Here is a 16,965-nt window from a genome sequence, read left to right on the forward strand (position 1 = left end):
TTTTCCCCATTTTTTTTTTTTTCCTTCTTCGGGGTTTATCTTATCTTTACAGCTATAAATTTTTGAAAGTGGAATGAAACAGCTGATTCTGCAGAAAGAATAGCACGGCACCATCTCATCCTTTATCACACTTAAAGCCTTTGTTGCCTTTCCAAAAGAAATGTGACCGTGTTCCTGGATTGAAAGCAGGCATTTATAAAGAGAGGTTATGAGCTCATAATTGTGAAGTTTTATTTCCCTACTAATTACTGCAAGTCAATTTAGATTAGTTATCTAGCACTCTATTTACATTCCTTGCCCCGTTCTTTTCTATTTCTAGTTTTTAAACTATAAGAAAGTTGCCTTTATTAGGGAAAATTTTCCTACGCCTTTATTTAAGTAAACTTTATTAAGTACTTATTTAAGGCATTCAGGTTTTTTTAGTTATGAGCTACACCTATCAGACTATAAATCATGTTCCAAAACACCTTTTAGACTTTATCTACAGTACAAAAGTAAGAAAACTGCCTCTCTGTCTACGTATGTATTTACATATATAAATAGCACACACGCCTAAATCATCACAGGTCCTGCTTTAATGTAATACTAGCATAACATTAAAAAACCCGATTACTTTCACTGTTGCATAAAACAACATGCCTGTCATGCCCATAAACTGCAGCTTTTCTGCAATTATGAAATCAAGTTTTGGCAAAACAGGCTTATAGATTAGAACTGCAGTAATTCACTTTGTAAATACCATAACAATTGTTTCTGTGAAATTGTTTTTCACACTAGCCCATAATCCTGCAAAGAAATTTTTCTAGAAATTATAGACCTGAAGATGATATAAAATAAAAAGGAATAGTTATTATTTTAATAACTGTAATAAAATTTAAATGCACAGAGACACACAATAAAGCAGCACTGGTTCCTGTTATCTAGGAAATAGCAGTCAACTTGTAGTCTAAGCAGCTGATTTTAAAAGAGACAGTTATTATGTATTAGATAATATTTTTTAAATTGAACAGAAATATAAACAAGAGCAAGAAGCTAAAATCAAAGATGCTGCTGTGAAAGTTTCACATTTCTTAACCTAGTAAAAGCTATAATTCCAGAAAAAATAAAGATGATTTAAAAATATAAACCCCATTTTCACAGTCAGTATTTCTGGGAGACTTGTAGAGGTAAGACCATGAGCTTTTTTTTTTTTTTTTTTCAGGAAAGAAAAAAAAAGTGGCAAAGGCTCAAGCAAAGCCAGCAAACAAGCTGACAGATTCTATACGCTGATGGCAAGTGCCAGAAGTAGGTAAGGTTTCAGCAAAAAAGCATGTGGTTAAAAAAAAAAAGTGTGCACAAACACGAAGTTCAGTTTGTAGTCCGATGTAAACTGATGCAATCTTGGGTTGGTAAGTGTGCAAACAGATGGCTCATGTGACTCTCTTACTCAGAGCTTTCTCAAGCTGCAACCAAATGGACATGGGCTGGGTTTTTTTTATTCAGTTTTCTGTAACCGAGAATCAAGAAGATTTTGCACACAGCTGCTTAGCAAAGCTACAGTGAGCAACTTAAATTCTCCAAGAACAGTTTGCAGAACCTGAAACATGTGTGGAGCGGCCAGCATCCTCTCTTTGCCTCCACTAGCAGGGAGCCAAAGGAGTAAAGAAACTGGGTTATTTCTCTCCACCCTTCTCACACACACACAAAACATCCCCTTTTCCTCAACATTCATCAGCCTTTACAGTCAAAGAGGAAAACAAAGAATTCTTTTTCCCCTGCTTACCAGTCAGGGGGAACGGGGAAGCAAACATGGTTTCCAGCACATCAGATAGTCAACCAAGCTGAGCCATGGCAAATAACACCCTCAAAGACCAGTGCCAGGGCTCTGATAACACAGACTTTTTCCTTTTCTGAATGCTGGAGCGATACAAGCGGCACAAGGCACTCCTCTCATACACTGGTCGTGAACAACATGGCCTGAAGCGAGAGCCTGTGCTAACACTATGTGTCTTGAAGGGAAGGGAGGTAGAGGAGAGAATAAAAGAGAAGAATACAAGAAAAACCAAGAGAAGATGAATCATAACACATCAAAGAAGTGAAACTTAGTAGGAAAAGAAAGTATAAAAAGCAAGAGAAATGCAAGTATGCCTTAGAAATTATATATTTCAAACGTTAATAATACAGCTATAGGCACTACAGAATAAGTATTTAATTGTTCTTTAAAACAGCAGGAATGTAGACCGAGAGGTGCCACGACACAGGTACCTAATAGAACACAAAACACAGCCTTGGTTAAATTTTTTATGCTCTGGTCACATAGTGACTCAACACTGGAGCCAGAAACAGAATCCAAAAACTCATGTAAAAAATTTTCCTGGCATTTCCCCCCAGTCATCTCCATTGTGGGCACAATACTGAACGCCAGAGTCAGCAGCAGTTCAGGAATACTGCCATTAGTTCTGCTAAGAGCAGATCTACACAAACGATGAGTAGAATACCGCTGGCAGCAAGAATCCCATTTACACCAGTGCTTCCAGCCTCACTACCACCAACACAGCGGAGCCAGCTGTATAAGCAGGGGCAATTTTCGCACAGTATCACTAGCGCAGGACAAAGTTAATATCTTAATACCTAGTCTGCCTCCTGCTCTATACCAGCAGGTCATGCTAATTATATATTAGACACATCACGTGGTGGCTATGTTTACTCCAAGAATTGCAGGCGCATTTCCTCCCTCTCACATCTATGCATGCGTGTGTCTGTGTACACATGGACACACACAGTTTTAACGATGAGATTGCATTAATGGGCTTCTTAGGGGGTTCTTGGGAAAAGGAAACTCATTTTCTCTCTTCTCTTTTTTAATTTTATAAGGAGAAGGGGGTGGGGGGGAAGCCAGTACTATGTTATTTACAAAGATTGTCAGGGTATGTAATTCAAAATCACGTTTCTTTTCAGGTAATACATGCACTAAAGGATCGGGAAAGGTCACAGAGAGCACAGAAACGTATTAGCAGTACAAAGAGATCACTGAGATTTCAAAGGGTGGGACCTGAGATACTATAATTAGCCTCCAAAAGCCATCCTAACACTCCCTGTAGCCATCAAGTTGTACTTGACTCTGAAGTCCCAGCAGCATAGCTGCATTTGTGTCCAGTGGGTTTCATATAAACAACTCCACGTCACAGCACCACTCCTTCGGTGTGACCCAAGCTCATGGCAGCTGCATAACAGTGTTTTTAAGGAACAGCCTGTCCCCCTGCCATCACAGGTGACAAAAGCAGAAGTAGAAGTGTAATTCAAGTTCTGGCAGACACAGGCAGCTGCCTTGCAGAGCCCTGTTTACATTAGTCAAACTACAACTACCATTGACTGTGCTTTAGACAAAGCAACAGTGAAGACTGAAAACTGAGGGAAAGAGTCCAACTCCGATATCTCAAACAATCGCTCGGAAAACACAACAGCTACGGTATTTTCTGGGAGTTTTAAGGACTACCAATATCTGCTTGAAAAGACAGATTATCTGAGGAATCCACACCATCTGAGCTTCAAATGTACATTTAAGTATCCTGGGCTGAGCACAAGCCAAATTTCCATCAGCGGGTGGAAAAGCTCTTTCCATCGCAGTAAATAGAGCAATGAATGGTAGGGAAGGACCTCTCAGAAACAAAAAATACAAATCATTGGGGGAAGAAATATGTGTTATCTAACGCCGAGAAAACCTATCAAAAATTTACCAAACTTCCATAAGCTGAGGGAAAAGTTCTTTCCATTGCAGTAATTACAGCAATGAATGGTAGGGAAGGACCTCTCAGAGAAACAAAAAATACAAATCATTAGGGGAAGAAATGTGTTATCTAACCCTGAGAAAACCTATCCGAAGTTTACCTTCTCCATTACAATGGCGCAACCCAGCAACAACACAAAGAGATTGTGAAACTCAACTCATATTTTTGAAGAGTTTGTACAGAAAAGCACAGCATTTATGCCAAGTTGAAGATGCAGGTATCACCTGACTGGCATTCAGGTGACAATCGGTACATCCACACCTCTTCCTTTTAGGAGTTATTTTTTTAAAAAAATTACTAGTCTAAGATAGCAAGGCAAAAGGAGGTAGACAAGTAGAAGCAAGCATACAAGCTGATACACAAAGCCCAACTTGGCGTGCAAAAGCTGAAGATGAGACCTCCACTACAAGAGGACCCTTAAAGCTCGCACATTAGTATTTTTAGCGACAGAGAAAGGCGAGCCTTGGCTCTCTCTGCCTCCCTTTCACTCCAGCGACTCGCTGGAAGCGTTGGGAGGAACCTCAGGCCCACCGGTTCCCGGGGGGGGCCCGCGGCAGGCGCGGCTCCGGGCCGGTGGCCACACGCAGACACTTACCCAAGGTGAACTCCCATTGCTCGTTCCCCAGAGAGCGCTCGGGCACCACCTCCAGATCTAGCATTGGCTCAGGTAGCGCGGAGGCCGCGGGCTGGCACGGCAGGTCACCCGGTCGCTGCGCCGGACCTCTGAGGGAAGCGGAGAGAAGCTGGCAGCCTGCGGCCCGGCCCCGCCGCCCCCAGCCCCCCGGGGCTCCCGCCAGCCCCAGCCCCCGGCCGGCAGCGCTGGGGCACGGCCGGGCCCCCCGAGCCGCGCTGAGGGGAGGAGCCCGGCCACCGAGCCGCAACAGCCCCCCCGCCCCGGGGCTCCCCTCACGGCCCGCCGCCTGCGCGCCCCCCGCCCCGGCCACCGAGCGCGGGCAGCCGCTGGCCCGCCCGCCCCCCCGCGGAAGGGAAGAGAAGAGGAGCCGCCGCCGGCCGCCCCCCACTGGAACCGGGCCCGGACGTACCGGCGGCGGCCCCCACCCGCCGGGGGAAAGGAGCGGGGGGGGCCGATAACCCCCTGCCCCCCGCGCTGCGGGGCTGCAACTCACCTCACTTGCGGCTGCTGAAAAAGTGCTTTGCAGCTGCCGTCAGGCGAGCCCGCGCGTGGGGCGGTACGGAGGGCGGGGGCGGGGCCAGGAAGGTATGCCCCGCCCTCCGGCCGTGGGTGAGGGGGGAAGGTGGCGGCCTGGCGAGGACGAAATCGAGGGTTCGAGTCCCGCCATGGGAGGGTCGGGGCTTGCCCTGCGGGGGGAGGTACAGCCCCACTGCTGCCCCCTTGTCCCTTGTCGCCAGCTGCGTGTCAGGCCTACAAGGCAAGCCCTAATTATGCCGCGTCGCAGCCTGGCACTGCAGGATTAAAAAAACAACAAAAACAAACCAACCCAAACCAGCCCAGTTGCATCCAGTTTTTCCAGTTGAAGGGCCGGGCTGGGGGAAAGAGTTAGGGAGAAATTAGTCAGTGGCACGAGCCAAGCAGCTGGAACAAGCTCAGGAATGACTCAGTAAGGAAGAAAGTAGTCATGAGGCCACTGGCTCTGACCTGTGGCTTGAGAAAACAGGGGTGCTGCCCCCCAGGCACCCCGTCCCAAAGTCCATCTTCCCAGGGTGGGGGTCACCACATGTGAACACCCTTTGCTGAGACCCTGAAGACCCCAGGTGCAAGCAGCCAGCACCCACGCAGCCGCTGGGGCTAACGGAGCCCTGCTGGGATACTGCTGCTACCCCATGCACCCCACGCCAGACCATCACCCGGTTTTACCACGGGAACCCAAACCAGGAGGAATGGCACCAGGTTGAGCATTGCCCAACATAAGCAAAGAATTAAAAATAAATGAGAAAACCCGAGGGTACGGACTTGTGCCAGCCTCGCGTGGAGCGGTGTGTTCATCGGAGTGGGGCTGCACCAGTGATGGAAAGTCGGGAGCATCCAGGTTTGGAAGTGGCTGCAGTTCCTTCTGCTGGCAGTTGAATGCTCCAGAAGGGGCAGGGGGTGGGGGGAGATGTGTTTTTTTCACATTTATTTGAGGGTAGTAGCAGAAAAACCTCCCCTTGGGTGACACCCATCTCTCATCCCCTCTCCTCTGCTGCATCCCTGGGGGTGGTGGTGCTCACTCCTGGCTTTGACCCACCATCCTTGGGCAGCACCGCCACACCAAATTCCCATGGCACAGAACAGCCCGCAGTGGAATGGAAAACACCGGTTGAAAAAATGCATGAAATGCAGCTAACCGCAAAAGTTTGGGGTTCTCATATTTAAAAAAAAAAAATTAAAAAAAAAATTTCAGCCAGGTTTTTCGCTCCTTCCCACATTCGCATCACATTGCTCCTGGTGTCACTGGCAAACATACAACCCTCATCAAGCCCAGGGTGAGCCAGCCTGCCCCAGCAACCCCAGCTTTTGGGTGTAAAAGGGGTAATTTGCTTTTTCCTCCCTCCTGAGCTGCTGCCGGTGCCTTCCCGCTCCGGCAGCGCTGGGGGAAGGAGCATCTCGGCATCTCCCAGCGCTGCCCGCTGCCTCTGCCCGGCCCAGCATCGCGCCTTGCTCCCGCCAGCCCAGCGCAGGCAGGCAGTGCGCATCGCTGCCGAGAAAAGCCATCCCTTACAGCTCCAACACCCCTTCCAGCAACCAGGAGACGTGGATGCCGACAGGTGCAGCCGTACCTCTCTTCCACAGGCAGCCCACGCCACCGCTGGCAGGGGGAATCGAAGCATTCAAAAAAAGAAATGCCGGTCCCATTTGGGAGCAGGACCCGGGCCAGGCTCTGCTCTAAACGCCACATTCCTCAGCATCTCTTTTCAGGCCACAGAGCTGTCAAAGCAGGTGAGATGTTAATGTCTATGGCACGGAGCGGGCCCCAGGGAAATCAGCTTTCCCTTGAAGTCAGCTGCGTGTTGCTCTATTTATTATTCATGGCTTGCTTACTTTTTTTGGTTTTAGAATCCAAGCACGGTGACATCTTAATATGCTGAAAAAGCACAGAGGTGCTGCCAGTTTTTCCCCTTCCATCCAGCCCTCTGACACATCTTTATTGGCTCCAAAAAAGAAATTAGCCTCTCCGCTCCCGGGAGTGCGGGCTGATCCTGCATCCTGAGCCACCCGTGGCACTCCCACTCCCCACATACACACACATATATATGTGGCAACATCCATAAGGAACGTACTTGAGGGAAGAAATGCCTAGCTAGAAATCTTGCATAGCTCCTTTATTTAACGGAAGATGAAGAACACCCCAGCACCTGCTTTTACCCGAGCATCCCTTGGGTAGGGCTGCCGGATGGGAAGCGGGCGGATGCAGATCAGCTGGTCTTTGCAGAAACTCTTCTCCAACTCACACCTGTGCTCGGTGATGCCCTTTGAGGGCCTTGCGCTGCAAAGTGGGGAACGTGACAGGCTGGGCTGTCGTTACAAAAAATTCGTCATCCTTTGAATAAAAATTCCGAAAGTATGAGCTAAATTCCCCGCGCAGGTTTGGAGATTAGAAAGCAAGGAGAATAAAGGCCAAATACAATTGAGGAAAAAAATAACGTCTGAGCTAATGGTTTTCGGGATGCTCTTCTACCCTGCCTTCACACATCTCCCCAAAGCCCGACCCCAGGCGGGGGAGGCGAAGCCCACCCCCCACCACCCCAGCCCCACAGTGCCAGGGCTTTGCTCTTGGAAATAATAAGCAGTGTAGTGTCAAGGGGCTGTCACCTCGGGAGCCCTGAAATAACTGGCAGGGCAGAGCAAAGCTGCCGGGAGCAGGCGAGGGCAGCGGTGCGGTGCGGTGGCCGTGGTGGGTGTTTTTTGGCTGAGGGCAGTGACTCCCCCGGGTGAGGAGCGAGGTCCTGGAGTGGAATCCCACCACAGCATCCCAAAGGAGAGCAAGGGCAGGCACAGCCGGAGACAGAGCACCTCATCACACCCGTGCCCACCACCGAGCTGAGCCTTCTGCTTCCCTACGTGCGGGAAGATCCCCGCCATGCTCCCAAAGCATCCCCCCTGCGTTGCTGGGGGGTCTGGCTTCCCTTCAGAGCACAGTTCTCATTCCATCAGCCAAGACATGTGGGGAAAAAAAAAATCCTGGGTCGCTAGAAGGCAGAAAACTTACCGCAGGCTCTGCTTGCGTAGCTGGGGGTTGCACCACCCAAGGCAAGCGGCCTGGAGGTTGCTTTTGAGTTCCTTTAAATGCAGCGGGAGGGGGCAGCTTGCAGAGGGGACCATCAGCTCTGCAGCCAGGCTGGGGACCCACCGGGGTCACCTCCGTCGCCTCTGGGCACATCCCTCCCTTGGCTTTCCCCTCACCTGGGCAGAGATCCAGCTGCCAGCGGAGTTGTTTGGGGTTTGCACAGCTGAGGGAGCGGGTATGAGCACTCCCAGCACCCCCAGCACCGATCCTGCTCTGAGCACAGCCGGCACCCATCGGCTGCCCGGGGATGTGGGGATGCTTTTCCCTCTGGACACCTCTGTGCTGCGGGTTGTGTTCGGGGCTGGGAGCAGCCTGGGGGATGCTGGGGATGGAGTCACCCCACGTGTCCCCACCAGGCGCTTTCTCCAGCCAGGGCTGGTGAAGGTCACAGAGACTGATGGGGGCAGCTGAAACCATCCCCCCCAGAGTGACCAGCGGAGCCCTCCTGTGCCCCGCCAGTGGCACCAGGTATTTTCAGGGCAGAGTGAGCAAAGCACCTTCATTTCAGCAGGTGCTCAGGACAGGCAAAAATTAAAGTTTTTTAAAAAAACCAATTATCCTTTTCACTCTCTAGACTATGGAGCAATTCTTGGAAAATACCTGAGTTTGGTCCCAGGAAGCAATGTACAGCTTTCTAAAAATTATCGTTGTTTTTTATTAAAGGCTGGCTCAGCTGTTCGTGTTTCAGACTGAAGGAATGGCAGCGAGCACGTCCATCGGACACGATCCGGGTTCCCTGCCACCAAAGGCTTGCGATGCCATCACATTTTGGGGTGGGATCAGCAGCTGTAGGGAATTACCAGGTTTTTACTTGACTTTTTGTAAATTCCACCCATCTGCAGGCAGGTGTTAGCGGAGAGAAGCTGGGCTTTGCAATCCAGCAGTCAAGAAAAAAGGGAAAATATTGCAAAAGCTGCTGGGGGTGGGGATCAAAAATACACCAGAGCTTGCGGGTGGCAGCCATGCATGGGGAAAAGCGGCGGTGGCTGGCCGTGCAGGCGAGCTGCCCTCTCCCGATGAGATATAATACCGACACAAATCACATCTGTAAGGAAATCTGCCCTGCCCAGGAAAATGCACTGGAAACAGACCCCAGACTTGGCAGCGCTGTTTCGGTTGGGGGAAAGATACTTGCTATAAAGCTCTGAGGTTGCTCTTCTTTTTTTTTGGAGGTGCATCTCCTGCTGAAAAGCTTGGGTTTGCAGTTAGAAATGTTTCCAAAAGGCGCTGGCAGCTCCTCTGGCTGCAGAGCAAGGTGGGCTTTGTTCGTGTGCTGCACAAAGTGCTGGGACGCTCTGGGGAGGGGGTTTATCCCCCCTTTGCAGGGGGATTTATCCCAGAACCAAGAGGTTCGGATGCACTGGGTCCCACCGGGGTGGGCAGCCCCCATGGACCCAGTGTGGGCAGAGCAATGCTGCACCCTGCACCCCATGGGTGCCAGGGTGGGGGTCCCGGCTGGGCGGGGGCGGGGGCTGGCTGTGCTGAGCATGGCCCTCCCCAGGGGATATCCCTGGCTCTGGATTTCTCTTGCTCAGCACTTTCCCCGCTTGCCTGCGCTACGCGCGCGTTGCCGGGATGTTTTCAATCACTCACCCAGAAACCCGCTGGAGCAGCAGCCGAGGGTAACAGGGGCAGAACGTGCAGCATCAGCCCCAGCCGGGGCGCGAGGGAGGCACAAAGAGCATGCTCCGCCTGTGGGTGCTGCAGCCCGGGGCGGTGGGGCACAAAGTGCCTGTTCCCAAGGGGTCTCCAGTGTGTTGTGAGCCAGAAATCCACCCTGGGCTGGGGGCTTGCAAGCTCCTGGAGAGCATCCCCCATCCCGCTGCCCCCTGGGGTGCGCTGGGCTCACGGTCCTGCAGCTCATCAAAAATAAATGTTTTTGAGGTGGTTCCTTGCCTGGCCAGGGGTAAGAAGGTGGTGTGCGGGCGGGAGAGCACGGCAAGGCTTTGGCACATGTTTTACTCCATCAGGACCACAGTGGCCACTGGCATCACTTCCCACATCCCACATTCGGGCACCCAGCAGCTACAAAACCTCTCCTGCGTTTCTGCACCGTGCTTGGTGTCTAGAGATGGGCAGAAACGGGAGGGTCCCGGCGCTCGCACAGAGACGCCAAGATGTTGCGTTGAACACCAACCAAGAAGAGCAGCCAGCATGGCCCTTGCCCCTTGCAGGGCATTGTACAGGGCTGGGGAGAGGGCAGGGGCTGGGGAGGAGGGCTGGATGTTGAGGGCAAAGCGTTTGCAAGAAGGAAAGGCAGCAGCAGTAGAAGCTGGCAGCAGGAGGGGCTCTAAACCGCAAGGCAGCCGCTCCTGTGCATCGCCCAAGCGCATCGGCAGCGACGGCCGGCGCGGTTACGTGTGTTTTGCAGAACTCAGCCCTTCCAGACAGATTTCAAAAGCTCTGATTCATGCAAGGCTCGATCTAAATTGGCTTCAGCTTCATTAGAAACAGATGCACTGGTTTCTCTCTCCTTCCCAGGGCGGCTGAGCCCAGGAGGTGCTGCCAGGCGTGGGCAGGGTGCGAAGCCCAGCTCCCCACGCTGCGGGCAGGGAGCCGGTCATATGCCAGGGTGAGGGGTGGCCGGCGGAGGTGATGCCCCTTCCCAGATCCGTCAGCACGGAGCCACCGGCATCGGCAGCTGGTGCAAGGGGACCGTCCCTCCAGCCAGCTGCTGGCTGCTGCATCCTTCCTTCGGCTGCTGCCTGGAGAGGCACTTGGGGTTTTTAAGTCTGCATTAAAAACTTGTGGGAAAATTCACCCTGGGGCAGAGCACGGCATTTCTGTAAAAAAAAAAAAAAAACAAATTTAAAGCACATTTTATATGTATATAAAAAAAGATGAGTCTCTATAGAGTCCCACAACCCAAGGGCTTATGGAGCCAGTGCTGTGCAGATGGCAGGGCTTGTCACCTGGGCTGTGTTTCACCCCCAGAGATGTTTCTAGAAGGGGTGTTTGAGCATCAGGGTGGATGATGAGGAAGGGCCGTGGGGCAAAGCACATGAGAAGGGGAGTAGAGGGGACAGCCTCCCACACCAGCCTGCTCCAGCCCCGGTGCTCAGGGTTTCATCATTTAAAGGGAGATGGGTCTGAGCAGCAGGTTTGGGTGACGGAGCCCTCTCAGAGCCCCTGAAGATCTCCGGCTGCCCAGTTTGTCGCCGACTGTTGGCGAACAAGCAGTGTGGGGGTGACTCAAACCTCACTCACAGGCTGCCATGGATAAAACAAACAAGAGATGCTCATTAAGCCTTGCTCACAGCTCACAGCCCTCTTTGCAGCCTGCTCGTTTCACAGCGGGAAATTACTTGGTCCAATGCACACATCACTGGAAATTCTTCCCTGTGGCTGAGCTTCGTTAAATGATGCTTGAGAGCAGCCCCAGTCCCCGCAGCCCTGGGTTTCCATGGGTTTTGGGGAGCAGCACGTGAAACTGCCTGGGGAACCCGTGCAAGGCCAGCAGTGGCCGTGTTCCCCATAGCCTACCTATGGAGTTTCGGTCCCATTTTTGGTTTTTCATGGCTGTGGGACAGCAGCCAACAGCCCTGCAGCCCTCTGGGGAGCCAGCGGGAGCACACGCATGCACCCTACACTGCCACCGGCACTGCTAGAGGGGACACCAGCCCAGCCCCAGCAAGAAAGGGTCTTGCACCCAAAGGATCGGTTTTGCACCCAAGCCAGTGTCTGTGTTTGCTGCTGCTGTCCCGTGGCATCCATCCCACGCTGCAGAAAGCTGTAAAACACTGAACACCCCCTTTGCAGGGAGCTGAGCTCCCCTCCACGTGCCACAGCCACACCGCCGCTCCCCTGTGCAGACCCTCCACTTCTGTCAGCCGGTCCCTCACCTTCACCGCTATTTTCTTTGGAGTAAGAAATTGTTTCAGAGAGGCAAGGGGGCCAGATCCCGCACCACGTGCCAGGGGATGAGCACAGCACGCACTGAGCAAGAAATATCCACCAGTGGCTGCTCTGTTAGAGGCGCCGGCCCCAGCGATGGGGCTGCAGCGCTAAAACGCAGGGCAGCCCCTTAGAAGGGTGACAGATCATCAGCGCAGTAACGAGGACAGCTTTCAAAGGGCCCACTAGCTGTCACAATTAAAAGTCTCTTATGAACTCATCACAGCAGAGCACGAGCCGAGTTTGTTGGCAGGAGAAGAGGTCCTGCTACGGCCGGTGGCTCCCAGCTGCCATGTGCCATGCCGAAGCGCTGCAAGGGATGGCTGGCATCCCACCCTGGCCAGAGGCAACTAGCTGGAGAGAGGTCCTCCCCGCAGACCCTGCTTTTCCACCCTGTTCCCATCCCCTCTGCAGCCATCTTTCACGCTCCTGGACCACAGGGTAGTCTTTCCAGTTTATTCCCTCTTTTGTTCTGGTCCCACTTTGCAGCGTGGTGCCCCATGGTCCTGCTAGCACATCCTGCCCTGGATGCAGAAGCAGAGGGCAAGACACCGAGGGTTTGAAGGACCTGGTGACTAAGGCGCATCGGTGGGGTTGGTGGTTTCGGAGAGTCACACGTCCCATGGACCCACCGACACCAGGTCCCGACGGTTGTAGGCCAGACGTGCTCTGCAGAGCAGAACCGAAAGCAGAACCAAAAAGAGGATCTGTCTTCTCTGCTGTGTGAGAGCATCCGCCCAGTGGCTCCGGGCCAGGGCTGTCACTGCCAGGAAGGGGCTCGGGGGCTTCTCAGCAGCAGCAGCAGCTCTGGGCCAAGCAGAAGGCAAGTGCTAGGCAGCTCAGGAGCAGTCTGTGCATGCAACACCACCTTCCCCTCCCTTCCTTCCTCATCCTGGCCCCCAGTCCTCAAATGCAGCCAGAGCAAATGACCTGGAGCTGGGGACCACAGCATGCAGGGCTGAGCATCCTCAGATACCCTCCCCTTCTGGGCTGGGACAGCTGTGGGCACACAGCTCCCGGGGTGGGCTACCTGAGCGCTGCGGGCAAGGTGCAGGCAACAGCCAGAGCACGGGGTAAGGATGCCCCAGCACCCTGGGGCACGAGGAAGCATGCCCCAGCACTCTGTGGCACCAGGGAAGGCCACCGAGGAGCAGGATGGTACTGAGCAGGGGGCTGCAGCATCCCACCTCTAGAGCAGGTGTCCCACTGCAGCGCTGCCCCATAGCAGGGGCCACCAGGGAGAGGGGGCACAGGGCTGTGAAGCACAGGGCTGCTCAGCTCTCAGCAGGGCCCGAGGGGGCCTGGTGCTCTTTCTGGGTAGGCGACATGTCATTCTGGGCAGCGTGGTGCTCAGCTCCCTTCCTGGCTCAGAGGTGATGGTTAGTCTGGTGTTTCTGGATAGAGCCACCTGCTTCTTAAGACTAGTCTTCTGATAAGAGTTGTTCCCCCCGTGGCTTTGTTTGCAACCTAGCAGGGAATCCACACTTGCCCCACTGACCTCTCTGCTCTCCTCTGAGCTGAGAGCTCCCGGGGTTTCACCGGGACATCACTCCCTGTGCAGCTCCATGCGCTCAGGAACGGGGGATGCAGGGCAACAGCTTGCCATGGGAGAGGGCTGAGGCAGTGGAGATGCAGACCAAGGCCCTCATTAAGGGCCAGTTTCAACATCAAGACAGGCGGGATCTTGGAAGAGGCATCGTCACATCCTGCAGAAGCAAGCGCAATGCACAGAAGGGACACAGTCGTACATCGAGCAGCAGCCCACTGTGCCAGGACAGCACCAAACCCCAGCCAGGTCTCGCATCGCTGGGTTAAAATGATCAAGTTGAGTGAAGAAGCCAGGAACGAGCCTTGGCAGGACGTTCAGTGCTCCTGGCCACCCCATGCCACTGCACGCCCAGCCACCCCAGAGGAGCCGGGGCAGCCAGCAGGGATGTGTCCCTGCCAGTGCCCGCCCAAGCACCAGCTGCTGGGGTGAGCGCTGGTCACCCCCCGGACCCACCTCCTGGGGGGCTGTATGATATAATGTATGATTGTGAACAAGACTGAAATGCAGCTCTGCAAAGGGCTCGGCGCCGCCGCAGCAAGGAGGGGAGGAGGGTCACGGGGTCGTCTCTCCAGCCAAAGGCAGAGGTGGCAGGCGGGCCAGAAAACGGGCTCAGGCAGGATGCGGGAGCTTCAGATTGTGGCATCCTAGCCTGGGCAGAAGGATAACCCTCTTCCTTCTCTCTCCAAATCCATAGCCTAGAACAAAGCCAGTGGTTGGCACCCAGCACTAGCTGTGAGCCCTCGGTACCACCTGTCCCCTCTTCTGCTCAAGACCCAAGCCAAGAGCCACAACCACTTTGGCCAGCCTGAAGCGAGGGCAAACGCAACGGTACCCGCTAGGCTTGAAGGAAGCGGTGGGTGTCAGGAATGCCTGCCCGGCGGGTCCCCCTTCCCTCCTGCCCACCCCCGTTTTCTCTTCCAAGCTGATATGCTTGGGTCCCTGCTCACCCCTGGAGGCAAAGCCCTACTGCCCAGCCTCTGCAGCTAAACCCACCTGCACATGGCTCCTTCCATGCACCAGCTTACCTGCCCCGCACTGCCCCCCGCTCTTCTGGGACCTCCCAGGGAGCACAGCCTGAAGAGCCGCAGTCTGCATCACTGCTGCGAAGGGCCAAAGCCCCAAAATACTCCCGCAGGATCCCGGCAGCAGCAGCAGCAGCAGCAATCCCCCCAGCCCTGTGCTTCGGTAACAGCACGCTCACAGGAGATGCTGTTGAGGCTGGGTGCATTCAGCAGCCAAAAAGTTCTAGTTCTCCTATGCTGCTCCTATTTCTTTATCCAGCAGCTTTATCCAGCAGCTGTACTTTGCTGGATTTTTGCACGGTAGGAACAGCGAAAGCTGAAAGGGCCGGGGATGGGGATGCACGCCGGCAGGGCTCACGGGGACAGGGGGACAGGCTTGCCCAGCAAACCGGCAGCTAACAGCTAGAAAAGACAAGAGCTTTTGCATGCAAACCTTTCCCCAGCTCTATTTTTTTTCTGTTTTCAAGCTAACCCATCACCTGCTATGGGGAAGAGAGAGGACTGCAAAGGGCGACCAGTTCTGTAAAACCAGGGAATTACAGGCTGTGGAAGGAGGGAAAGCGGCGCACCGGGGAACCCTGCGTCTAGCAAGACACCCTCAGCAAGTCGGACAGGCTGGAAAACACCCCCCACTCGCCATGGGGGCTGCGGGCACGGCAGCAGCCCAGCCAAGGTCCCACCAGCTGCGGCGAGCCGTGGGGCAGCCCGAGCGAGAAGCGCAGTTTCCCCTCTCCCACCTCTTCCCCTCCGGCGGGGACCCGATTTTTCCCCGGGCACCCCCGGCAGGGTGACAGCAGCGGAGCGCTGGGCTCTGCTGCCTTCCTGCCTCCCCTCTGCCCCCGCCTGAGCCCAAGGCAACGCTGGAAATTCACTTCTCTCGACCCGTAATCGAGACAGCTATTTAATAAAGTTACTTAAGCCCCGCTCCCAGCCAGGCAGCAGCTGATGAATATGCATGTACCGGGATTTACATTTTGTGGCAGCGTGAAGACAGGATGTCAGGCAAATGAGTTATGAGAAATGTTGCCGATGCAAATGCTCGCTCTGCTGTAACTTCTCACTGCAGTTCTCATCCTCGTAGCCATTTTTGTCATTCTCTTATTTGCATTGGAAATGTAGTAACAAAATAATCTAACTTTACAGAAATCGGTCCTGTTTCTGCGCAGACAGGATAGATTCCTAAATATACCTGTAATAGAGTCCTGACCTAATGGTGGACAAAAAAAAAAAAAAACCAACCAAAAAAACTCCAAAAACCCCCCAAACCGAAAGTAAAACCACACAGAAGTCCTCCCAAGATCCTGTCAGGCCATGAGTTTTGGAGTTCTTCAAACCCACGTCTCGTTCTCTTAACTTCCCACTTAACTTCCCAGCCCGTACCTGAGCAAGGCTTATTGTCAGCCAAAACCCCACGGACCCGCAGGGACAGAAAAGCCACCGTTTTCACCCACAGCTCCATTTTCATAGTTCTCTGCTTCCCAAAGGGGCCAGGACAGCTGGTGGCTGCCGTTCCCTTCAGGAGAGAGCAGGAAGCCCGATTGTGCAGGTTTTGGAAACTTCACCAAAACGATTGAACGGTTCATGCTCTGGATTCTCTCAGGTTTAGAGGCCGTGTAACTGCAGGAGGTTAAAAACCAGCCCAGAAGTGACCATACCCCACCCGCTCCGCTGGGGCTCCCGGTCACCGACATCCATCTCCATCTCCAGTAAGCCCCAGCGTTTCCAGTGGCCTTTCGCTCCCCAGCTGGACACGGCCACTCCCGAGCCACGCCGAGGGCAAGGGCTGTACAGTTTTACAGATCCTCTTCTGCCGGAGGTGCCTCCTGCAGGAAGGTTTTGATTCCCTCTGCTATTCCCACACGCGGGAGGCAAACTCAGGTGAGGAGGAGTCAGGGGACAGGGCACCCCTGTCCTTCAGGTGCCTCCGCTCAAGAAAAGCTTTAGGAATAAGGGACTCATCCAGTTGCGATACACCTTGGGCAGAAAAGTGGATCATTCCATGAACTTGGGAGTAAACCGAGGAGTTATCTAAATGGCTTTACTAACTGCTCTTTAAAGATGCCTTTCAAAATGCGCTGCTTTGATGGCAGAGCCCACAGCAGCTGACAGACACCGTCTGCCATCGGGAACACGGAGTCAGAGCCACACAGTTTGTCATTTATGTCTGCCTTCAAAGCCACCTCCCTCCCCATCCCAAGCACCTTCAGAAGCACCACAGGTCACAGTCAATGCCGGTTTTATTAGGCACAGTCGGATTTTAAAAGTACAATACAAGGTTATACTTTGTCCTTTTGCACGTAAACAATTGCAAAGCAGGTCTCGAGTTATTAAGAAACGGATCCTCTGCAGGATTTCAGCACATCACCACCACCCAACATCAGATAGTTGAAGGTACACCCCTGAAGTTGCAGCAGCTTCAGAACAGGTTTTCAGGTGCAGCACATATAATTCATATTTTCCCCACGTTGCATGATGAAATTCAGGAA

General features: G+C 53.3%; 1 protein-coding gene across 5 annotated transcripts in view; it reads right to left on the reverse strand.

Annotated features, from left to right (window-relative positions):
* The window catches only part of PHAF1 (phagophore assembly factor 1), a 38,708-nt gene extending 33,010 nt beyond the window's left edge, over positions 1–5,698 (reverse strand). For 3 of the 5 annotated variants that reach the window (XR_013931943.1, XR_013931944.1, XM_080411147.1), the window contains exons 1-2: positions 4,895–5,687; positions 4,363–4,490 (exon numbers count right to left, since the gene is read on the reverse strand). Coding sequence is in view for 2 of the 5 variants with exons in the window: in XM_080411147.1 (XP_080267273.1) it covers positions 4,363–4,426 (64 nt within the window). In the remaining 3 variants the exon portion in view is untranslated. The other 2 variants (XR_013931945.1, XM_080411148.1) reach the window with 2 other exon arrangements.
* Positions 5,699–16,965: the final 11,267 nt, after the last annotated feature.

This window comes from Falco punctatus (assembly GCF_963210335.1).
Source record: "Falco punctatus genome assembly, chromosome: 14".
Taxonomy (NCBI): domain Eukaryota; kingdom Metazoa; phylum Chordata; class Aves; order Falconiformes; family Falconidae; genus Falco; species Falco punctatus.